The sequence below is a fragment of the Tachysurus vachellii genome, chromosome 10, assembly GCF_030014155.1.
Source record: "Tachysurus vachellii isolate PV-2020 chromosome 10, HZAU_Pvac_v1, whole genome shotgun sequence".
Lineage (NCBI taxonomy): Eukaryota > Metazoa > Chordata > Actinopteri > Siluriformes > Bagridae > Tachysurus > Tachysurus vachellii.
Window position 1 is genome coordinate 17008031 of NC_083469.1, and position 25559 is coordinate 17033589.

The 25559-nt window shown below is 38.3% G+C and overlaps 2 protein-coding genes across 6 annotated transcripts; both read left to right on the forward strand.

Annotated features, from left to right (window-relative positions):
• Positions 1–56: 56 nt before the first annotated feature.
• On the forward strand, positions 57–4726 carry kif3cb (kinesin family member 3Cb). The gene is made up of 8 exons (XM_060879134.1): positions 57–1778; positions 1876–1977; positions 2086–2208; positions 2733–2851; positions 2976–3092; positions 3185–3293; positions 3422–3579; positions 4048–4726. Exons 1-8 carry the CDS (start codon positions 336–338, stop codon positions 4154–4156), a joined length of 2280 nt encoding a protein of 759 aa, XP_060735117.1. The 5' UTR covers positions 57–335; the 3' UTR covers positions 4157–4726.
• Positions 4727–4895: 169 nt separating this feature from the next.
• Positions 4896–24658, forward strand: asxl2 (ASXL transcriptional regulator 2). 5 transcript variants are annotated; one of them, XM_060879991.1, is made up of 12 exons: positions 4896–5081; positions 12929–13011; positions 13836–13944; positions 14341–14482; positions 17579–17697; positions 18025–18145; positions 18290–18430; positions 18522–18682; positions 18810–18906; positions 19021–19126; positions 19233–19821; positions 19918–24658. In XM_060879991.1, the coding sequence occupies exons 1-12, from the start codon at positions 5025–5027 to the stop codon at positions 21730–21732; spliced, it is 3540 nt and encodes a 1179-aa protein (XP_060735974.1). In that variant the 5' UTR covers positions 4896–5024; the 3' UTR covers positions 21733–24658. The 5 variants fall into 5 exon arrangements, with proteins under 5 accessions (XP_060735974.1, XP_060735976.1, XP_060735975.1 ...); XM_060879993.1 differs by lacking the exon at positions 4896–5081 and adding an exon at positions 12457–12498; XM_060879992.1 differs by lacking the exon at positions 4896–5081 and adding an exon at positions 12710–12824.
• Positions 24659–25559: the final 901 nt, after the last annotated feature.

The following is a 25559-nucleotide window of genomic DNA, read 5'->3' on the forward strand; positions in this document are numbered from 1 at the left end:
GCGTGTCTGTGATGCAGCGCTGCAGGGTGTGGTGGATGGTGGATGGAGGACTGAGGTGGGAAGCTGGATATCGCGCTCTGTAACAAATGCCCTTACTAGAGCTTTAATAGCCTTCTTTTATTGAGAATCTGTCTGTTAAGTAAATCTTTTCCAAGTGAGTGCCATATAGGTATTTATATAAACGGATTAAGCTTTCATCGTGGGAAAAGATGCTTGCTGGACTACGTAGGAAGTTGGGCGTTTTTCTTGTGGACGATCGTTCGCGCTTAGCCTTTTCAACACTTCGTTTACTTAGAAAGGCTTTTTCATGTAGCGACAGCATCTAGTATAGCAAAATGTCTAAGAGAAACAGTGTGGTGATGCTGCGGCCGCGGTCCATGTCGCAGGGTAAAAAAGCGGAGACGGTGAAGGTGGTGGTTCGGTGCCGCCCTCTAAACAAGAAAGAGGAGGCGATGAGTCATAAAAGGATTGTTGAAGTGGATGTAAAACTGGGCCAGGTAAGCGTCCGGAACCCTAAAGCGGCAGGAACCCTGAACAAGACGTTCACTTTTGACTCTGTCTATGATATGTTTTCAAAACAAAACGACCTGTACGATTACTCGTGCAAACCTCTCATCGACTCTGTGCTACTCGGGTTTAATGGAACGATATTTGCCTATGGTCAAACTGGTACCGGGAAGACATATACCATGCAAGGTCTGTCCATGGATCCAGAAAAACGGGGGGTCATACCAAATTCTTTTCACCATATTTTCACCCATATATCCAGATCCCAGAACCAGCAGTACTTGGTGAGGGTGTCATATCTGGAGATATATCAAGACGAGATACGGGATCTCCTTTGCAAGGACAATAATAAAAAAATGGAGCTTAAGGAGAATCCAGACGTGGGCGTTTATGTCAAAGACCTGTCATCTGTTGTCACCAAGAACATCAAGGAAATCGAACATGTGATGAATTTGGGAAATCAGTCCAGGTCTGTTGGGTTTACGAAAATGAATGAGCGCAGCTCACGTTCGCATGCCATTTTTGTTATAACCATCGAATGCAGCGAGATGGGCATTGATGGCAAGGAGCACATTCGGGTTGGGAAGTTAAACATGGTGGACCTGGCTGGCACTGAACGCCAAAGCAAGACAGGCGCCCAGGGCCAGAGATTTAAAGAAGCTGCCAAAATAAACTTGTCTCTCTGTGCTCTTGGAAATGTTATATCAGCACTGGTAGATGGGAAAAATTCTCACATCCCATACAGGGATTCCAAACTTACACGCCTGCTACAGGACTCTTTAGGAGGGAACTCTAAGACTGTCATAGTGGCTACAATAGGACCTACATCATGTCACTATGAAGAAACTCTTGCCACCTTGAGGTTTGCAAACAGAGCAAAAAATATCAAAAACAGGCCAAAGATCAACGAGGATCCCAAAGATGCGTTGCTCCGTGAGTTCCAAGAAGAAATAGCACGTCTAAAGGCGCAGCTAGAGGAACGAGGTATGTTGGCAAAAGAAAGGAGGAGACGGAGGAACAGTGTAAAGATGAGGAGAAGCATGAGTAGTGGAGAGGTGGAGACACCTAGAAACTGTGAGGTGGACATTGTGGAGATGGTGAAGGAGGAGAGACCAGAGGAATACTGGTGGAAGCAGCAGATGGCTAAGAGCTTTGCCAATGACAGCCCGGAGTTTCAGAGGAAATTGGGCGTATTGGATGAAAAGTCGCAGACTGTGGAGGATTTGATGAAGGAACAACAGATTATGGGAATAATGATAGAAAAATACAAGGTTAGAACTTGAGCATATTTAGGATCTTTAACAACACTTCCTTTCGGGCAATTAATTGCAGAATAATTTGAATCCTGTTTGCTGTGATTTTGTTTAGGTCTTGGAAAGCAAGCTGCTGATTGGAGGCAAGAACATCATTGACCACACCAATGAGCAGCAGAGAATGCTAGAGATAAAGAGACAGGAGATTGCAGAGCAGGTAACACCTGCAAATATAAAAAATCTTTGCAATATTTTAATTCAGTGTCTAATGCTAGTTCATGCTAGGCATCTAATTCAAAGCATTTGTGTGTGATATCTCTCATAGGAGAGACAAGAGAGGGAGATGCAGCAGCTGATGTTTGAGCAGGATGAGGAGACAGTGGAACTGAAAGAAACCTACTCAACTCTACATCAGGAGGTGGAGCTCAAAACCAAAAAGCTTAAGAAGGTGAAGTTGCAACAAAACTGATATTTTTAGCAGGGATAAGCAAAGCTATATGTTTAGCAGAATGACGATTCATCACAAGGCACACAAGTGCAAGCATTCTTTTTGTAATAACATACTTTTTGTTATTACTTTATATGAAACAAAACTATTTCTGTCTCTTTCTTTTAAATTTGTTTTGAAATTCTCATAAGATCATGCCTTTTTGTGATTTACATTATAGTACATACTTTTATACCCGATTGAACAAATTTAAATGTAAAGCTCTTGATAGTTGTTCAACTTGGCCATTAAGGGAATCATTTTGTGAAACCCAACTAAAGAGTTAGTGTTTTAGAGAGGTTTCAATAGAAGCTAAAGAAGCCAGGTTATATTAGGTTAGGTGCAATCATTCTGTTTTATCAACCTATCACTATGTCAGTACTCACCCAAGATTTTCATTCATCAACCATGACTTTTAGAATCTGATTCTGCAAAGAAAAAGCCTGAGAAACATTTTAATAACTCTGTGTCTTGTCTTTACTCAGCTGTACAGCAAACTGCAGTTAGTACGAGCTGAGATTGCTGACATCATCGATGAACATGTCACAACGAGACAGGAGCTGGAGCAGACATTAAATGAGCTGACAAGAGAAATGAAATTCAAGTACTTTCTCCACAGCTCCCATCATAAAAAAAATACACCAAGACATACACATATAACAGTAAAAATACTTTCTACCACAAAGTGAAAAACTATTTTCAAATAAGCATATGTATGTATTTTGCAGGAATCTCATCATTGACAATTTTATTCCTCCTGAGGAGAAAAACAAGATCATAAACCGACTCCAATTTGACAGTGAGGAAGACCAGTGGAAAGTCTTACCCCTTCTTCCCTCTGAAAAGTAAGCATATTCAATGTTTTTTACAATATTGTCCTAAATTATTAATTACTGATTGATGAGTAAATGAACATTTCAATGAAAACTTCCTCCAGCAATTCTCCTCGCATTAGACAAAGGCCAACGTCTGCAGTCGGATACAAGAGGCCAATCAGCCAATATGCACAAGTTGCTGTGGCAACAGGATCTCCTTCTAGATACAGGGTTGGTACACAGAGGCCATAATCATTTTTCAGATTTTTATCAAACTGGTTATTTACATGGGATATTATTATCAGGAATAATTTAATCAGTAATCAGTAATACATTTGATGCATTTGCTTGCACTACAGGCAGAAAATATCATGCTTCTGGAGCTAGATATGACATCACCAACTATGGTACCACTGGACATTCAAGGGGCAGAGATGAGGACAAGAAATCTGCTCTGTGATTTTGCACAGCACAGGCAAATGACAACAGCATCACGCGTCATGCGGGCCAGATCATGGTTAGTGTCTCAGATTAGATAAGGTGTTTGACAATAAAGGTCTTGTCATAAATGTTTTTTATTTTGGCTTGAGGCAGCACAGTGGTGCAACTGGTTATTTTACTGCCCTACAGTGTCAGGGTACCTATACCAATCCAGAGCTCTGGTTAGGTCTGTCTATGCATGTTCCCATTTGGGTTTCCTCCCATCTCTGAAAATCATAATGCTAGTCACTATGGATTGGCTTTTTTAAATTGCAGGTCTGAATGATTGATTGAAGGTGTGTGTATGTGTGCATGGTGGCCTATGATGGACTGGGGTCCCATCCATGGTTTATTCATGCCTTGAGGCCACTGTTCACAGCTGGCTCCATATCCACCATAATGTAGAATGAATGGATGGATGGATGGATGGATGGGTGGATGGATGGATGGGTGGATGAATGAATGAATGAATGAATTTGTCCCATTGTCTTTTTTCTCTCCCAAGGTATCAAGGACCAAGTCTGCACACTTCTTCATCAACCAGCTCAGTGGCTGCTGGGTCTCAGGTCCCAATTTCTGCCATGGGGGCATGTGCCAGTGTGCTTCAACCATGAAGGGTTTTAAATATGGTGCTTTTGCCATGGTGTACATGCAGGAAAAGCACCACAAGATTTGTTTGGCTTTTTTTTTTTACCCGCTTAATCGTGAGATCAAGCTGCCTTTTCTTGTTGCACAATAATTTTTTATCAGAGCTTTGAATCAACAAATTAAGCACAGTTTGCTCTTATTTGTCTACATGTGTATTGTATAGTCCTTTAATGTATTACCTGAATACAATCAGTGGCAACAGTAAATGGATATGTTGCATGATAAACAAATGACTTGCAGTCTCATGATGCTTACAAGTTAAATGGCATAATAATCTAAGCACTGATGAGGATTTCCTGCATCTTTACTGACCTCTAAAGGACACAAGGATACAAGACATTTCACTTTAACACATATAGCACGTCAAGTCAAATCCATTGAGCTATTCTCAGAAAAAAGTGTGATAAATGTATACCCAATGTTTTTTTAAGGACCTAAAATACCAAAGGAAATTAAATCAACATTTGAGAAAACCCCACCAATGAGAAAAGCTCTTAGAAAAAGCATTTACACCATCTTTACATTGAACCACATTTAGAAACATCATTCACGAGACTTCAGTGATACAGCTGTAAAACCATGAACAATGTAAAAAAAAAGTACATAAAAAGATTTTAACTATTAAAAAGTGTGGTGTGCTTTGCTTAAGCAACTTCCCTGTAAGTGCATTGTACAGTAAGGTGACGTCACGCGCGGGGTCACGTGACCTGCTACTTACAGTAAGGACCCAATATGGCAGAAATGGTAGGAATCGCACCATAACTGAAGCAACATTACCATCTATACGGTAACGGACTCGCGCATTAGGACGATTTCCGGGAACCGATCGCAGACATGAGGGAAAGACAAAAGAAGAAAAAGGGGAGGACATGGGCAGAGGCGGCAAAAACGGTAAATATATATCGGGCGTGTGTTTTTGCTTGTTGTCGCTATACGCTCACACTTCCATAAACGTTATTCTTTCCCACCCGTTTTCCCACAAATCCCGCCTCCTGTGCCATGATTGGTCAGTTGTAACCTGAGTCGTGCGTTTGGATTGGCTTACAGTTTATACTGTACTGCAGTTTGCCCATTGGTGTTCAGCGGACAGAACTACGAGTCAATCCTAGATGAGAAGGCAGGATTTGTTAGAATACGTGTGGGGAAAATAATGCCTGTGCGACTGTGTTTATGAGTTCATGACCTGCTGATGCAGGCGGATAGTGCGCGAGTTAGGGCCTGATTGTGGATCAAAACAAACGGGGCATAACAGTGATCTGTTTTACACAAAACATGCAAACGCATTTGTTCGTTTAGTTTATAAACTTTTCATTCAGGGGCTATTTTCATGTTGCCATCGGAGACAGCAACGCGCATGACGTCTGTGTCTCAAGCTAGGCTAGGCTAAGCTAGGCTAGGCTAGGCTAGTCAGATACTGACTGTATATGTTACCAATTCGACTCACTAGTTAAAATGTAGTACTTGAATCGACACTTTAGAGAAAAACGTCAGCATTGTAGTGTATTTGTTTCCAGATAGCGTGCACATTACTCCTACATCATGACACCGACTTTAGGACGCATTTTAATGGATTGTTTTGAATTAGCCTGTACAGAGTTAGCCAGTTTACTAGCAACAGCAGCTTTGACACGAGATTCAGGTTTTAAAGTTAAATCTAGTGTTTTTGTTGGTTAGGAAGTTAAATCTGTTGGACAACTTGTTAAAAGCACAAGTGAAAGTTGTCAAACTGACCGGAAAATAACGACGGGTTTTATTCCACGGGGCTCAGAACCGACTATTTAATGTATTTGGTTAGTTTAACGAATTTATTTAACATATTTTAACACGTGTTGTAGAATAGCATGGTTTGCTCTACTAGTCACAATCATCCAACCATTTTCAGTGGAAAGTAGCTCATGCATATTAATGCAAGGGTCGCTACAATTGGCTAGAAGACGTCATGGCAATTTGCATATTCGTCAATCGTCGTGTCACATTGATGTGTTGTGATGTGAAAGACACAGCTATGGTTAGAATAACTCACTTTTTGTGCTTGTAAAGATTGTTAACAGAGTTTCAGAACAACAAAGAAGTGTGATCAGTGATTGGTTGTTGGGAATCAATAGAGATTACTGATCTCCATACTGCTCATTGGCCACAGCGGCAACTCATTTGACTAAAGGCCATACCTGAAATTTCTGATCTCAGACCTAAATGTATGAGATGTGTTTTCCTCCTTAAAGTGAGATGCATAAACAATGTTATAGATTTAACAAGGGAACATATTTGGGTGTTGATTGATTGATTTAATGCAAGAGAAAGAGCCACGTTGTTAATGCAGCTGGCAGCCATGTTGATGTGCTCATTTGAGACACTCTGACTTGATTGATTGTGGTAAGAATTCCAAGGGTTGGAATTATGAGCTGGATAGACTAAAGGTCTAAACAGTTGCTGTTCTGATCTCTTTAGGTAGAGATATGAATGTAATTTCCAGGGGAGTTGGTCAAAGGGTATTGAAGGTAGAGTAGGAAAACATTAACTGAAGTAAAAAAAAGAAGACAATTATTTCAAAAAACTTAACTACAAAATAAATATTTGTTTTTAAAATCATGGATAACTTTAAAGATTACATGTTCATTTTATAAAGATTACTGTGCATGTCATCCAGGAATTTGAAATAAAAGAGAAGCCTACTTTTAAATTAAATGTATCGTAAATGGTAAAATGAAGTTTCTCCTTCTTAAGAAAGTCCATTTTGAAGTGGAAGATTTTTTTAACTATTTTGTTGATGTCCTAATTAATTACATCTCTCCACAGTGAGACTGGTGCTTTTCACCATTCTGTGTGGCACTGCAACCACAGCAGTGCTAGATCAAGCTATATCTTATTGTGTGTTCAGAACACAGTCCTTGTCTAAGACAACGGAAATGAATCATGCTTGGACGAAAACAGGGTGTTACTAATCTCAGTACTCCTCTGTTACAGCTGGTGAGAAAAACACAGGCACTGCTCCATTGCCTGACCTCATAATGAAAGCAAAGCTGCAGTTCAGAGATGCTTGCATTATTCAAACCAAAGAGAAGCATAGACATTGATCCAAAACAATGAAAGCTCACAAAATCTTTGCATTTTCACAGAAACACCCCACAATCCTGTATCGTGTTCAATGCACGTTCTCACAGCAGCAATGGTAAAATATCTCAAAACACCTATATAATACTTTAGGAGCAAGGGTATGTTTAGTAGCTTAAAGCAAAAATTAAACGAAGCCCAAGAACATGCTGTCTGCACTTTAGCAGTGAATATATTTTTAAACCAGGGGTGAATAAATCATAAATTCATTAGCTAGCTCATGAGGTAAATCAAAGCTCCAGTATACTTGGCCAGCCCTATTTTGTCCTTGCCTGCACCCCACTTACCTAGGCTTTTTTAAAACACTAATGTATGACCATTTAGTATGATGTTATTTAGCCATGTTAGGTCATCATACCTGGATGATTAAAACATTAATATTTTTTAAGTTGTAAAGAGGAAAAAACTGCAAGGGCCTAAGTTGGACACAATGATAGATTTTGTTTTTATTAGTGAACTTGGAGGCAAAGCGGCTTAGCAGTTCAAGTCAAGTCAAGAAGCTTTTATTGTCATTTCAACCATATCCAGCTGTTGCAGTACACAGTGAAATGAGACAACCTTTCTCCAGGACTGTGGTGATACATAAAAGCAAAGACAGAGCTAAGGACTTAGTAAGTAAGTCTTAGCCACATAAAGTGCAACTGTGCAACCTGGTGCAAACAGTGCAAGACTGTTTGCAAGACAGACAAGACAGTGCAGGACAAAAGACAGTGCAGACAAAATATTACAAGACAATACAAAATAGACTACACAAAAGACAATAAACAGAAACAGTGCCGACCAGTGTAGATACTGTATGTTCAACAATATTGCGTGTGCAGTAATACTAGAATGAACACAGGATTGTGCAAAACAGCAAATGACTGAAATGTGAGACAGCATGTGAAAGAGAAAAAGTGTGCAAAAACAGCATGTAAACAGGTTGAGGGATGTATATTGGAAGTGTGTGTATTTATTAAGGGGTTAGGGATTTGATTCCCACCTCTGCCCTGTGTATGGCGCTTGCATGTTCTCTTTGTACAGATACTCCATTTTAATCCCTTAGTTAAAATTGTGCATTTTGTGTGTGTTGGAACTGAAAATCCTCTGTTTATCATGGCAGCAAATGAGGATGTCCTGAGAAGGGGCAGGGCTGCCTATCAGTTAAAAAAGATGATTAAGAAAATTAGAGTTGCTTTGTGCCACCAAGGCCTATAAAATAGTAATAAAAGGTTTAATCTAGCAAATATCTTGTTTTTTCTTTCTCAGTTTGCTGAAGAATAAAATAAAAATAAAAAAGTCTGTTTACTGTTATTGTTACAAAGAATACACAAGAGAATGGTGAGGATCCATGTGTGAGAGTAATCATGTAAACTGTGTCCACAATCCAAAAATCAGAAACCCTGGACCGTTTGCTGTCATACACCATAGCAGTTCTGTGATATACAGCCAAAAAGACAAAAACAGATTTGGCACTAAGAAAACCAGAATAAGGGGATATAAAAGGTGGTGTGATAAAAAGGTCATATACAAATCTCAAGTGGATACACACCTGCACAGAATTTATTAGTGACAAGCAAGTTGCAGGACTTCATAGTTCAGGTTCAGATTAAATTGGTTTTTATACTGGGTATGTTTGCTGCCTTCCGAACTTGTGTGTGATTGATCTCAATGCCGCTACAACGTTGGTCTGGTTTCAGACTCACTTGATTCTGTCGAACCCTGGTATATTTGCGTTCATCACAAATGCTCATAGAAAACACAGTGTGACTTACTGTATTTTTAGGTGTTTTTTTTTTTTTTTTTGTTTTGGGTCTGTTATGTTTGTCAGGGCATCTTGTTTCTTGTGTCCCACAGCGTACAGATGCAGCAGCTCAGAATTGCTGTTTGACTATTGCATGATCACTGCATGATTACTGTGTGATTCTGCCAGACATCCACCAGGAGTGCTACAATGATCTTGTTCCCCCGCTCTGACGTAGTTAATGAGTAGCTGCCTTATTCACGCCCCCTACGCGCGTCTGTTGCAATGACGCATTGATCCACCAGGTGGCGCCGTGATCAGTGTAACAGCTGCTGGCATTAACCAATGAAACGTCTCTAAATTAAATTAAAACCATTTTGACCCTTTTTAATGTCAGTAAATAATAAAGCCTGTTTTTTTCCAGGTCAAATTGACTTGAATGCTTATAAATCAAAAATTCTACAATGATCAGCATTCTGTGTGATCAGCTTATATTTGTAAACATTTTACACTTATGTCTATTTTGCCTACCAGATGCCATCTGATCACCCAAAAACGGGCTACACACACACACACACACACACACACACACCACTCAAAAACATGGCATAATTTATTGTGAATAAAACTTCCTTTACACCTCTTATGCTTTTTATTATATTTAATTTATAAACAAGAAACCTCAAACCAAATTATGCCATGTTTTTGAGTAAAATTAATAAATATTATTTTGGATAACCACTGGTTGGTGTATGTCAAACATCCCCAGGTCAAAGCTGACTGAAGCAACTAAATTCATAAATAAGAGAGAGAAAACAGGATTTGAATATGAAAACGTGTGTGTGTGTGTGTGTGTGTGTGTGTAGCATCATTTCGTTAGATCATATTTTGCCCTCTGCTAGGCAAAGGCATATCAAAAGTGTGAAATATTTACAAATGTGTAGCTTTTTTTTCTGGAGGCCTAATGAAATGCAATGCCCTGTGTGTGTGTGAGTGTGTGAGTGCACGTGCGCGCGCGCGTGTGTGTGTGTTTTGGGTACGTGTGTTAGTGTACATTTTATGTGTGCATTTTTGTGTCTGTATGTATGTTCATTGCACTGAAAAGGGCAAAAGTGTGACCTATTGCCCACTAAATGTGGCCGAGTCAAATTGACAAATTGACAGTAAAGTATTTATTTTATGAACAAATAGTTCAACGAAAATAGACAAAATTAATTTTACTTGCAAAGTTCATAATTTGGAACAATCCTGGTGAATTTCAGGCAAATCTGTGGAAGGAAACCCAAGTTATGACACATTAAACTTTCCAGATGAGTCAAATAGACCCCATGTCATTGTATTAGCAACTTTTCATTCTGTTTTCACATAATTTTTTATAAACAAAACAGACTATTTTGCATTTATTTAGGCATTTATTTATTTGGGCATTTCTGAAGGTTTCCATGTTACACACAGAGGTTTGGCCTGCCTTGGATCTGGGTTACTCTGAGAGAACAAATGCAAATGTGCCTGGCCTCACAGGTGATGGGGGTGTTTGCACAACAAAAGCAGGAGAATCGAGCTGAAGAACTGTGAAAATCTCAACGGGGGGAATCACACCTCTTGTACCGCTTTGACACGTTGCACTTACATTAGGAAACATATCCATCCAACAAACCTCAGTTTCTGGTTCTCGCATGTGCTGCTTTCAGCATTTTTGTGCAAAGTGCTCATGGGGATAGAGTCTTGTACAAACAGGCCAAATACACACTAGAAAAGGAGATTAGAGTGGCAAAGAGAAATTATTCTGAAAAGCTACGGGCTCAGTTTTCCACTAACGACTCAGCTTCAGTGTGGAAAGGTCTGAAAGCCATCACCAACTACACGACACCATCCCCCAGCACTGTGGTGAATCAACAACTGGAAGACGACCTGAATGAGTTCTACTGCAGGTTTGAAAAAGCCCAATTCTCACCTCCTGTAAACACCGACTCCAACACACCTAAAATTCAGTTCAGTGAAGATGAGGTGTGTCAGGTCTTCAAGAAGAACAAAAGAAGAACAGTGACAGTGAAGTAAAATTGACCGACGTGACATTTCTGCCATCATCCAAAAATGGCTCCATCAGATTCATGACCACGCTCTCTGCCAGCCTCTCTCCCTTCTGATAACTGGGGTCCTTTCCAAGTAAGGAGATGCATAGCAGACATATTTGGTCTACAAATCCGTGGCCATTCAGAACTTGATCCCAAATTTGTCTGGCTTGGTTGCGATATACTGTGTGAATGGACAACGAACCTTGGTAGGGAACAGCTGTTCATCTATGGTCATGTGTTCTCCTGGAGTGAAACTCTCAGCACAGTTCTTGTTGAAGCGTGTCCAGATGTCGGAGACCGCAGCAAATTTGTCTGTTAGAAGGTGTTGCATAATTGAAATGAATTTATCTCGGGGCATTGTCTCTTTGAAAGCCAGGAGATTGTTTTGAAACCATTTTGACCATTAAATATGATTTGAATATGAAAACACAACGTGTGTGTGTGTGTGTGTGTGTAGCATCATTTCGTTAGATCATATTTTGCCCTCTGCTAGGCAAAGGCATATCAAAAGTATGAAATATTTACAAATGTGTGGCTTTTTTTTTCTGGCGGCCTAATGAAATGCAATGCCCAATTTGTGTGTGTGGGGTGTGAGTGTGTGTTTTGAGTGTGTGTATTAGTGGACATTTTATGTGTGCATTTTTGTGTCTGTTCATGTTCATTGCTCTGAAAAGGGCAAAAGTGTGACCTATTGCCCACTAAATGTGGCCGGGTCAAATTGACTCAGGAGGACTTGAGGAGGAAAGTATTAATTTTACTTGCAATGTTCATAATTTGGAACAGTCCTGGTAAATTTCAGGCAAATATGTTGAAGGAAACCCAAGTTATGACACATTAAACTTTCCAGATGAGTCAAATAGACCCCATGTCTTCACAAGGGTTATATAAATATCATATGTACTATGGCAATGACAAACCTTAGCAATTTGAGGTCAATTTGACCTGCAACATACTGTAATAAGAGGGTTAAAGTCTAAACAGGTCATAGATGCATGTCCTGAAAAGATCTTGTCCTTGGTTCAAATCAAAAATAAAATAATATATATATATATATATATATATATATATATATATATATATATATATATATATATATATATATATATATATGGATGTTGTATTTGGTGACACTGTGGGTTTTGAACTTGTGCAAATTAAAGTCAGTTTTTATTATATATATATATATATATATAATAAAAGCTGACTTTAATTTGTTCAAAACCCACAGTGTCACCAAATACAACATCCATATGTCTGCCACTCATGGTACATGTGTGTTGTGGAAATCTATGGTATCGTCAACAGCTAAAACACATTCGCAGGTTACTTTATGTCCTGAACAAGTGCAGAGTTGTGTTCACTATCATGCGACAGTTCCAGTGCAGCTTAACACCTACAGGTAGTTTCGGGTTCAGTACCCCAGTGCGCTTCTTGGTCTGCATGACCACTTTTTCTTGCAAACCTCTCTCCGATTCAGATTGTACTTTATTGTGATTGTGCAGTGTTCATGTACAGAGACAGTGAAATCCAGTGCGTTAATGTAAAGTTGTAGGCAGGAAATGAACATGACCAATAAGGAATTGTTTAAAATCCAGGAGAGGGTGCCCTCTGGTGTCCCCGATAGATGTATCAGTTATATTACCAGACTACTGAACACGATAGTCTGCAGTGCAACTGGGAATGAAAAACTGTGCACCTGTAAGACTGCTTGCTCCAGGTACCAGGGTTAGTGTTCTGTCTACCATTTGCTGATATCTTTCATATTGTAATTGTTTTGGATTTGGTTTGTATTGTTTTGATTCACTTTATCCCCCCCCTTTTTTCATCAGGTGCTTGAGAAGTACCCAAACACACCGATGAGTCATAAAGAGATCCTGCAGGTGATTCAGCGAGAGCGACTCAAGGAGATAAGGTGAGGACATCATCTCCCAGCCTCATATTAGTTTTATTTCAGTCACATTTTAGGCCAAATACATTTAGTGCACACACACACATACACGCACACACACACACACACACACACACACACACACACACACACACACACACACATTACTAATTAATACATTTCTTTTTCGTTGCAATGATCCTTATCTCTTCCAGAAGGTAAGATTATATGAGAGTTTATCCCACTTTATTCTTATATTAACTTCCATATAGCAGGCATTTGCATGCTATTAACATCCCCTAATTGACACAGCATGCAAAGGGTGTTTAAAAAAAAGGCAAACTCACTGGCTGTAGCTCTTATATTAGTGCTTTTGACAGCAACTTGAGGGAGAGTCACGATTATTCTGCTCTTGTGTCATGCTTGTTGTTTTTTTCACCCCTGTCCTTCAGTCCCACTCTGTGCCTCTCCACCTTGAGCTCTGGTGCCAAGACTTATCTGCAAATCAATATGGTTTGAAGAGAACATTATAACCTTCACAGTTGCTATTATGGTACAAACACCATGATTATTAGATTAGCTATTAATAGATTGCCAGAACTTTATATATGGCTTTTGTATAGCAAAGTTTTTATTCAGTAACTTTTAATATTTTAATATTAAGTGTGTGAGAAGACAACGGTACTGTCATAGGTAAATTATTATTTGCATGTTAGGTCTTAAAAACAATGCTTTCTTTTTTGCTGTTTGCGTGTGCTTATTCAAACGAATTCTACTTTAAATCAGTTTTCCACAGTACAATATATGCACATGAACTGTGTCACACTTTGCTGTTTTATTGTATGCAGTGGGACTTCCCCCCTCGCCTGCCTCAACGCCATGCTTCACACAAACTCCCGGGGTGAGGAGGGGATTTTCTACAAAGTTCCCGGTCGAATGGGAGTCTATACACTGAAGGTGACTGTGCTATACCACCTAAACCTAAAAACTCAGCTTTAATAAAAAAAAAAATTTAATTCTTCACTATGACAAAGGTACCAAACAGGAAGATGTGTCACAAGAATACATGCTTAACCAGATCTTTCATAACCACTGGTGCAATGTTCATTGCTCGTTGTAAGTGTGACTGTGCCATCACTCCACCTCAACAACTACCTAGTGACAAAGCATAAGTCAGACCGAAAACAAGCCACTGTTGTCTCGATTAGGTTTGCTGAGGATGAACGGCAGTAATAAATCTTTACACATAGTATGCACGCACTGTAGTTGTGATTAATATAAAGAGAAACACAGTGACTCATTAAGATACACCAGACTCTGAATTTTATGCATTTATGCACATTGTTCGAACAGAAGGACATTGCGGATGTGGTGAAGGAGCTGTCAGAGGAGGCTTCCGAAGACAACAGTGATAACTTGTCTGACTCACGGAGCATAGAAAACAACACCAGTGGCAGCAGCAAAGAGGGCAATAGAGGAAGGTGGAAAAGAAGAGGTACATCATTGTCTTATCTTACTAATGATTACTAATCACTGTACAATTCACGCAAATTACCACAAATGATAGACATGGTCATAATGACAGATATACAATAGGTTTTAGTTGTAGAGAAGATTCTGCTCCAGATAGAAATGTAGTAAGAAACCAATACACAATTCCTTCCGAAAGTATTAGAACAGCAACTTTTTTAATTTTTATTTTTTTCTGAGAGTTGATAGAACAGAATTGCAGCTATATGTGTTCAACAAATCAATTTTTTTAGGTGAGCAAAAGTATAGGAACAGATAGTCTTACAGTATAAAAATGTTTTCTATTTGATTGCATATCCCTTGCTTCAAGAAACTGCATGAAGTTGGTGACCCACTGACATCACCAAACTGAAGCATAATTCCTTTGGCATGCTTTTACAATCTTGTTCCACAATTACTCAGTTGTTGTTGGTTTTAGGGAAATTTCTCCCTCCAGACCCCTATTCAGGAGGTGAAATGTTCCTCAGTTGTGCTAAGGTGTATTTGGTGATTTATATTTTTCCCAGATGAAGTCCTTTGTTGTGTTGTCAGTGTGTTTTGGGTCATTGTCTTGTTATATGATATTGTCTGTCCCAGTTAGACTGGATGCATATTCTGTAAATTGGCATACATAATGTTTTGGTAAACTTCTAAATTTTGCTGCTGCCATAATGAGTTATTCTCATGTGTATCCACTATAAAGAGTAATTTTATATGGTTGGCAAATGCTAAAAAAATGTTCAGGCCCTTTTATCGCTTACCAATTACAGCTATGCCCTTGAGTACAGCTTAAGAATTTTTTTCTGATGTTTTGATGCTATGGACTGATGTCTGTCACACCACCTCATTTCTACACTCACTACACTGACCTCCTGTATATACGCTTGCACCTGATGTGAAACACATTTGGCCGACAAAGTCTAAACGGTCCAGCGCCTAACTACCTTAAAGCATTTAACATACCCTGCTCTGCACTGTGATCCCTCTGAGCCTCTAGCAGTACTTGATTGGATTCACCATCTCTCATGTTACAAGGAAGACCTTTATCATGTAACTTCTTTGTACTGACACCCAGTTTCGGAGGCATGAACCTCCCCTGACTGTTCAAACAGCTTAGTCACTGTCTGTCTTCTGTCAAAACCTACCTCTTTACTACAACACTTGGTTTTCCCCCTTTTTATAGTGTACATACCTCCCCTACATGTTTTGTAGACTAAAGTATTCGTACTTCCTGACCTAGTGTTTTTGAAAAGTGATTCTGTAAGTCACTCCGGATGAAATGCTTTAGTGCAAATGGATATGTAAGTGAAATGCAGTTCAACATTTCTGTTGCAAAGCCAGCATTTCATTCTTAATAATGTACTCCCCTGATTGCATTTCACTGAAAAAATTAAGCGATGTAAGAGTAAAGCAACAATAGTTTCACTTTCTTAGTACCATCTGTGTATTGCACGTTATTGCACAATTTTTTTTCCTGCTTTAAATTTCTGTCTGTTACTGAATCCTCTCTGTAACTGCTGTGTGTTTAGAGCTGACATCCACTTCTCCAGTGCAACTTCTGGTTATGATGCAATGGACCAAAAGCTTTTTGCATCGAGTTTAATATACTGTAGAAGTCTGTCAGAACAAATATCTGTCTTACCAAAAAATGACAGCAAGTGAAAATGTCTTGAGTACCGTAACATTTTTCTAGTGTTTTCTATTACAAGATTACTGTTACCTAAATAAAATATTTCTATAAGTTTTCTAAATTGATTTCAAGCTTAATAGTCTTGTTCTACTGTGTGCTTTCTTAAATTTGTTATTTTTTAGGTTTTATTTCTAGAAATAAGAAAAATTTCCTGAAAATAGAATAAGAATCTTAAAATTCTCAAAATATATTCTATAATCTGATGTTTATTTTAACAATAAAAACTCAAAAAATAGGAAAACTAGTTCAATTTGACAATAATTAATATTTTTACTTGCTGTCAGCTTGCAATGTATGCTTCTGTTAGTACTTCACTGCAACTGCTTAATCTTCATTTTTTTGTGGTTAGTACATACCCTATATATATATAGGGGATATTTAAGCTGAGTTTTCCGCCTTTATGTTCTCATTAGTCACATAGATCAACTCAGCCTTTAAACAGGAAATGTTTTTTTTTTTCTGCAAATACGTGCCCACTTCCTCATCTTCATATACTTCAGAATTATAGAGAGCTATTGAGCTAACAGGGCATGTAGCTCAATATATCCTGCAAGAGTTTACACATTTTATTGGACGATGCATTCAATCAACATTGGAGACAACTGCACTAACCACAGTAAGTGGAAAATCTCCATCTGAACATCTTTTAGCATTTAGTCTGAAACTTTAGATGAAGCAAGTGCTGCAAAGAACAGGAAATAATCTTCTGAACAGAAGTATAGCAATCGTGTTTTTTTAAAAAAAAAAAATTCTCACTATTACTTTTCAGTTTTCAGTGAGTTATTTTATTTAAATATCTGGCTTTATGGTGTCACAGCTTTTTGAGAGCAGAATAAATGGATTATGTACAAGTGGTTGTTGAGTTTATAAAAGAAAAATACTTAATCAGCATTATATTCTAGCTGTTTTTCAAAACCATTAGGCAGATGGTGAAATGAATTGTACATTATCTTTTCTTTTCTAGAAGGGTGCAAAATACTGATAAGTGCACATTGTACATTTTGAATAACTAAAAACTATAATTCAGCACTTTTACTGAAGATAATTATCTGTTACAAATGAGGTATTGTTCATTTGAGTGGAAGTAACCTTAATTAACTCTGAGAGAGAGAGAGTAAGAGAAAGAGAGAAAAAGAAAATTTAGGGTGGGAATGTTTCTGTGTATGCCTGCAGCTTTGCAGAAGTTGAAAGCAGTGTTCTTGGTGTTGACGGCTCAAATGGTTAAGGCTCTTTGTTGTTAAGGCTCTTGGGTTGTTGACTGGAGGATTGGGGTTCAAGCCCAAGCCACTTGTTAGCCCTTGCTTCCCAAGTTGGAATACTGAAGAAAGTATTTCACTGTGCTGTAATGCATATGTGACAAATAAAGCCTTCTGTTCTATTGTTATATCTTAGGGCAAACAAATCTGCAATCACAGCCATCTTCCCCACAGTCTCGCTGCTCTTCTCCTTCAATCTCCAGCAGCAAACTCATCTCTTCCTCGCAGAAACACAGCAAAAAAGCACTTAAACAGGTGCAAACATCACAACTCCTTCTATCATTCGTTCGTCATATCATTCATATGTTAACAGATTTATTTAGTTGTTATATATGTGTATACAGTCTTTATTGTATGACTGTACATATCAAATGTATTTAAGACTTTAAATGTATATGTGATAAGTATTATTTGTATGTATTACTTCATTAATAATATATTAATAGAATAAGAATAAAATACAATATTAGACTTTTAAACTGATGTAAAACAAAAAAGTTGATATTTACTCTGTAAACCTTGAATCATTGAATTGACATAACAGCATTTTTCATGATAAAACTCTGCCTCCTGCATTATAAGGCTCTAAAGCAGCAGCAGCAGAGGAATCAGCGCCGTCAGTGTGGGATCCCTACAACCTCCAGCCCACGACTTCTTCTTAAAACTGTTAAAAAAATGGCTGATTCAACATCCTCCAAAAGCAGTATGCTCTGTTATGCATAGTATTTTTTAATGAAATATAGTAGACACATTTTAGAAGATGACATTTACACAAATCTATAGATTTAGATTATGATGTAATATTTGTTTAACTTGTCTAGTAAATCTGTACTTCTGCCTGTTGTAGGCTGGGAGCTTAAACAGTCAGAGCGTTGTCCTGCTAGTCCCCAGAACTCCACCTCTAGCTCCTCCTCCTCTGTCAAAGCAGAAGTGTGCCATACTGTTGGATCCAGGAAGATCTCTCAGCGTTCCAGTCGTCTTAATGCCCGTAATTGTTTCCACTTTTATTTATTTAAATTTTTAACTTTCTTTTTAGCTTATCGGCAATTGTATAAATTAACATTTCTTATATTCCTTAGGCCAGTTGAGAAGAACAAAGTGTGAGATTGATGTAGAGACGCCTGATTCCATCCTTGTCAATACTAATCTCCGGGCCTTAATCAACAAACACACATTTTCCATGTTGCCCCCAGAGTGTCAGCAGAGACTCCTGAAGCTACTGCCAGAGATCGACCAGCAGGTATGTGAACCAAGAGGAGTATTATATCATTGCTGTGGTTGATGGTAGAAATTAATGTTCAATGAATTGCATGAAACAAAGTATTACACTTATTGCAATGACAGTTTAGTATCACCCTGTATTCCAGTCATGCATGGATGGTCTCCTGAGAGTAACTAGTTCTGCTTTGAACAATGAGTTTTTCACATCAGCAGCACAGTCTTGGAAGGAGAGACTAGCCGAAGGTATGTTTCTTTCCTATTACATATAGATTATAATATATGACCATAATACTGTATATGTAAAATATGACCATAATACAGTTCATAGTGTAATATGTTGTGTGGCATTTCCTGCAGGTGAATTCACCCCAGAGTTAAGACTAAGGATTCGGCAAGAGATTGAGAAAGAGAAGAAAGTGGAGCATTGGAAAGAGCAATTCTTTGAAAATTTCTATGGAGAGCAGTAAGCGCATCTTTTATACTAAGTGTAAATTTGTAAAAGCAGAGATCAAAGGGCATGTTGGAGTAGGAGGAGTGAAAACTCATATCAATACCCATTTTTATTCAAGGTCTGGGTTAAGCCTTGAGGAATACAGAGAGATGACAGAGACTGAAAGCACCTCTAAGCCTGGAAAAACAGAGTCTAGCACAGAAGCACAGAAACCAAACTACACTGTTGAGGTCTCCCACAAGGAGCTGAGATCCAGAGAAGTGAAAACAACAGTGTCTAAAAGCCATCCACTACCAGAGTCCTTCCATGCTGAGCCAGTTACAGACAGTCATTCAGTTTCTGACAAGGCGTCTTCAAATGCAGAGACTGTGTCTGTGACACAGGAGGACACGTCACCTCCTGCAGAGAAAGTGGTTGAACTACTACCATTGATTGTAGATGACAAGGGGGAAGAGAGCAAGATTAGTAGCCCATCATCTCCTCAAAAAGTAAAGGATAGCATAGAGAGTGAATCTATAAAGGTAGAGGGGGTTATGTCAAGAGTGTCTGAAGTTACCACTGAATCACTGAAGCGGAAACTCTCCAGTGAGCAAGAAGTAGCAGAGAAGAAACCTCGGGTTGCAGAAGGGACACCCCTAACAACAACAGATGGGTCACCCTCAACACCAGCTCCAGTAACTGCACCACAGAGAGTGCCACCTCTTAAAGTAAGGTTTTACTTTTACTTCTTATTAACATTTCTGTTTTGGTGCATTTGAATATCAAGTCTTTTAGATGCTGAAGCTGGTTTTAAATGTTTCTAGATCCCTGTGTCACGAATCCTCTCTGCTCCTGGAGCTTCAAACCAAGTGTCTCCAAGGACTCCTCATCCTTTGACACCACCTAGTATCCGCCCAGGTTGCACCGGTGCACGCACTTTAGCCGACATAAAAGCTAAAGCCAAGCTAGCTCGGGAACAGCGTGCCGCAGCAGCCGCAGCGGCAGGTGTAACACGTAGAGGATCCACTTCAGGACCTAGCTCATCTGGATGTACCTCCACACCATCCCCAGTCCAGTCCTTGTCAGAAGAGTTTTCACCAGCAAGCAGTAGAAGCCAATCGGTATCTCCCGTAAAAATGAGTTCAGTGTCTCCTGTTCCTGAAAGCAAAGGAGTACAAATATCTCCTTCCTCAAGTGCAACTGAGCAGATGGACCCTAGTTTTGTTCCAAGCTCTAACACAAACCAGTTTATTTCGAAAGCCCTTCTGGCTTCCCAGATGACTCTGCATGCAACAAATCCTCACTTGAAGGAGAATTGTGTCCTTCTCTCTGTTGGTGGAATGCAGATATCACCTTCAAATATACTGGCATACAGCCAGAAAGCACAAGAGGCACTGTTGCCAGGGACCTCAGCGATCAAATCCTGTTCCTCAATTCCTGCCAATAATCCACTGGTTGCTCAACTCCTTCAAGGTAAAGAAGTTCCCCTTGAGAAGATTCTTCCAAAAACACTTGCCAAGTTAAATGTGCAGCCAGCGACTGTTGTAGCAAACAGTAAAGGGAACTTAGCCATTAGGACATCAGGGATGGGGAAGGAGAAACCTCTAGGTGCAGAGGACATTGTCAAATCTAGACTGCTGCGTTATTCTGGCAGACCTGGGACCAGTGTGGACAAGTTGGACAAGAACACCCAAGAGCAGATTCTCCACGTCTTAAGGCACAGAAGTCAGCAGGGCCGAATCTCTCAGCCATCCCAAAACGAGCCCTGTCTGCTCGGCTATCCAGAAAGCTCTAATGACCGACCAAGTTTTCAATTAGGCTTCATTGGACGAAAGAGGTTGTCCAAACCTGCCATGACAGGACACTATCTCCTGAATATCTCCACATATGGCAGAGGGTCTGAGAGCAGCAAACGACCTCATCTGGCCAACCTAAAGAGAGAAAATGTGGAAGGAGAAGAAAAGGACAGGATAGAACTTAAAGAAGATTGTTATTCTTCAAAAGGGCATTACAGGCCATTTGAAAAGCAAGAATTTCACATCACAAGACCAGATGATACACCAGGGTACAAACACTGTCCTCAAATAAAGTTAGAATCTCAATCACTGAGTTGTTTGTCCAACAAAGAAGGTGGCACTTCTACAAGAACCAAAGAAATATCTCCAAGTTTGAACCTTGACACCAATAAACAGTGTATCTCAGGGCCTCATCATTCAGTTGACTGTAAGCCACAACTAACGTCCTTCCAGTCACAGAGGTCACAGGATGGACAAGAAACCATGGCGGGTACTTTCTATGGTGGCACTATCAGTATGTCCATGCCACACTCAATAAATCATAGCATCACAGACTCCGGTGCCTCTCCTGAGGTTACATGTAGTAATGAGAACACCAGCGAGGGGATGATGTCATTTTCCGTGACTGTCACTGCCATACCTGCAGGTCACCTTCTCGATCAGGGAAAGGGTGAGACCTCACCTGAGCAAGCCTTCATTGAAGCTTCTGGAATGGAGGATGTCCAATCAAAATGCTACTGTCGGCTAAAGGCCATGATCATGTGCAAAGGATGCGGGGCCTTCTGTCATGATGACTGCATTGGGCCCTCCAAACTGTGTGTCTCCTGCTTGGTGGTACGATGATGGATGTGAACATTTAAGGTTAAAGTTAAACTATCAAGCAAGTAAGTGCGAAGCTGTTCAAGTGAACAGTGAACTTCTCACTGTGTTGATATGGCTTTTATGCTGTTGATCTCACATTCAGTATGTACATGTACATAATCTGTGCAATGTTAGGGTAAAACTTCCTCTCAGTTCATTTACTGAAAACTGAGCACCTTGTTCTAGATGCAAGACCTCTTGAATAGTGGCAATATATAAACTCTGGTCATGTTTTTCTTATCTTTTCCTTTCTTTTGCATTTTAGAAAGGAAAGTAATGGTATGCTACTATTTTTGCATACCTGAATATCATGACCATCCCTTTCTTTTTCTTGCTTCCTTTTAAATCATTTATTTTTTTTAATACTGTGCAGCTTGTTGGATCACTAACAACAACAATAATATGTAGTTCAGCAAAACAATATTTTGCTGAATAGTTTAAGCCTTAGTAACTCAAGATCCAGACGGCTAAAATACCAATTAATTTAGAGAATTACTGTGAAAAAAAATATTTTAATGACTTGCCTTATGTCTAGGCTAAAAGTGGTACTCTTCTGTGTGAGTGGCATCAGTGGTAGATAAAGTTATTTATGGTGCAGAAGGGACTAAATACCACAAGCTAGCACTAATCTACAATCCCTTTTTTTTTATATATCATGGGATATGAAGAAATTGATTATTTTGGTTACTGAAAGTGGCAATAATTTGTACATTTGTTATATTTATTACAAGAATGATCTAAATTATCTAAATTTAATAGAATCAAAATCCCTTATATCTTATCTTAGCTACTTTTTAGTGCTGCACTTTTGTATCAAAGAAAAATGGTAACTTGAACAGACTACTCGCTGTGTAGTATGTTGTGAGTAAGTCGATTATGATGGGAGCTAAAGCACTTCTCTTTGAAATAATCGAATGTTCCCTCTCAGGAGCAAACCCAGGTCTTTGTCATTTCACTATTTGTCTAAACACTCACATGTTGTTTACCAGTGAGGAGTTTGAACTGACAACGAAGTTCCAAGACTGTAGATATACTTTAAAACTATCAAGAAATCACAGTTGTTTTTTTAAACAAAACTTAATTTTGATTGATATAAGCCAGTGTGTGAAATGACTTTTTTTTTTTAATGTAAATAGATATACGCTTTTTTTTAAAAAAGATTTTATCGTCTTTTTATGACTTTAATGTATGACACGTTTCTTAATGCGACTCGCACTACACCACAAAAATGATGTCTTAGCAAGTGACATTATCATGAATATAGTCGAACTGATTTGGCGTTTCCTGTTATACAATCACAACACACTAAATATACGAATATTAACCCCATTTTAAGCCCATTTTCATTAACATTTCAAGCTTTTTTTCTTCTATTAGTAGATACTTTTGCTTCTTTCTAAATAAATTGAGCAAAGCTATCCGATAGAACAAGAAAACATGATTAAAAATGCAAGATACATTTGTTTATATTCAAAATATTTTCACTTGCAAATTGTATTGCAGTGTATAATACTGGATGCTCCCTATTCAGATAAACCGGTACCTTCTGATATGTTTGTTGTATATTAATATACATAACGTGTACAGAAAGGTGTGCATGTTATCCACCTGTTATTATGTTTGTGAAATTTCTGCCTTGTGTTTCAGACATTTTTAAAAGATTTCTGTTGGTAATATACCAAAGTCAATTTGTGGAAATGAGATAATCAGATAATAAGCAAATTTTGTTTGTAATGTCTGTGTAGTTTTGAAAAGTAATATATTTTAATTAATATATTTTAATATAAAAAAAGTCTATTTACAATCAATTTTAGATAAAAATTTAAAGAAACAGGGTATTTACTATGTCTTCTTTATATTTGCTGTCCTGTTTTGTAACACCTCTTCCCAGGGTGAACATAAGACTTTATACTGATTTTTGTTTGTACCAGAATTGCCATGAATCTGTTTTATGTGAGTTAGTCTTACCTGGAATACATTTATGTACTACTCGAGCGAATTTACCTGAAATGAAAATACTTTGTGTGGCATTAGCTGGCATCATTACAATTTTCCTTAGAAATCACAATCATATTGGAGGATGTTTCCCGCTCTTATTCTTCCTGTATTTACATGTATGTGTGAGCTCCACAGTGTCATGTTTGCTAGTGGTGTATCCGTAGAAATAGCTGTGTGGAGTGTTCTTTGTGTGTGTGAGTTTTTTTCAGGTAATTTTGATGGTTGTTGTGTGAGTTGGTAACTGTACCTGATCTGGTTGTACTGATATATGCAGTATAGTAAACAGTGTGTGGATTTACACACACACACACACACACACACACACACACACACACAGAAAATAGAGACATAAAGTAACTGTGCTAATTCTTTTCTGTTTCTCTGATTTATCTTTTTTTGGTGTTGGGAATTTCAAATGAACACAGTTTTATCTAAGTTAAATTGTAGATGCCTATATTGGTAAATGATTGTGATAATTTTGTACACATTAATTGAGCAATATGAAATTCTTTTTTTTCTGGATCAGTACTTAAAAAAAATATTGTATTTGCTATACAAATAAATAAAAAATCTCAGAGTATTTGTATTTTTTAGACACACCTCTACATTAATGTCAATAATTGTCATAAAATGACGTATTAGACATTTTAAAACATGGCACCTTCTTAGGGATTTTATTCTCCATGCAATCTGTGACATTAAATGCAATCTTTTATCATAATTACGGCAATCACAAAACCCAGTGGAGTGTGCCTCCTTTTAATGTGGGTTTTTTTGTTTTGTTTTGTTTTTTAATATACTACAGCTCTATGTAAAATAAAGGTGAATGTATTATACATAACTGTAATAATCACTTGTAAGTAAAAGTGTGTTTTATCTATAAATAATAAGAATAAAATACATTAAGTGAGAGGGGCATTTGTCTGTTTGTTTTTTCATTTTCATTTTTTTTTTTGCAGCTGTTTAGAATTATGATGGATCTTAAAGCCTGGCACAGATAGTATAGTTTATATGGAATAAGCTGTTATAGGAGAATTATTCATGATGGTGTGGTGTGATGCAACCTAATGTGAAGTTAGGGAGCTTTTACATCTTAAAGTGGATGAGTTCCCTAAAACAACATGTTCCAAAGTGTTTTATTCCTGTTATTATATGATGGTAATGATATTAATAAATAACACCTTAAGCATTAATGCGTTCCTGTTATCACATTATTACAGTTATAAACCAATCGTGACCGCAAAAGACTCACTCTTGTAGTTAAAAATACAAAAAAAAAAGCAGAAGGAGATGCAAAGTTAAGTCTTCTGTCTTAAAGGCTCTCATGTGGAAGGAAACACATTAAAACAAACATGTTAAACAAAAGTCTTCTAAAAGAAAGTTTCACCATATCAGCAACTATATTCCAGCATTTTCTTAAATCTGTTTATTATTAGACTTGTAATTAGGTTATGCAGTTCACGCACTATACAAATCCATGTGAATGAGTGAACTGCTTAACAGAAATGAGTAAATTAGTTACTGTGACTTCTTTGGACCAAAATGAATAATACATGACAGACCCGGCTGTTATACACAAATAATAACTCAGCACAGTGATGCTAATCCTACTCACAGTACATTGTTTTTTTTTTTTTTATAATAGCACAGTATGGACTGTGACATGTTGCACATATGTTGTGGATCAGCTTGGGAATGGTTCACTTCCTACCTGGAAGGACGCTCATATAAGGTAACATGGAGGGGAGTGACATCTGCTCCACGCAGACTCTCCACTGGCGTCCCACAAGGCTCAGTACTTGGTCCTCTTC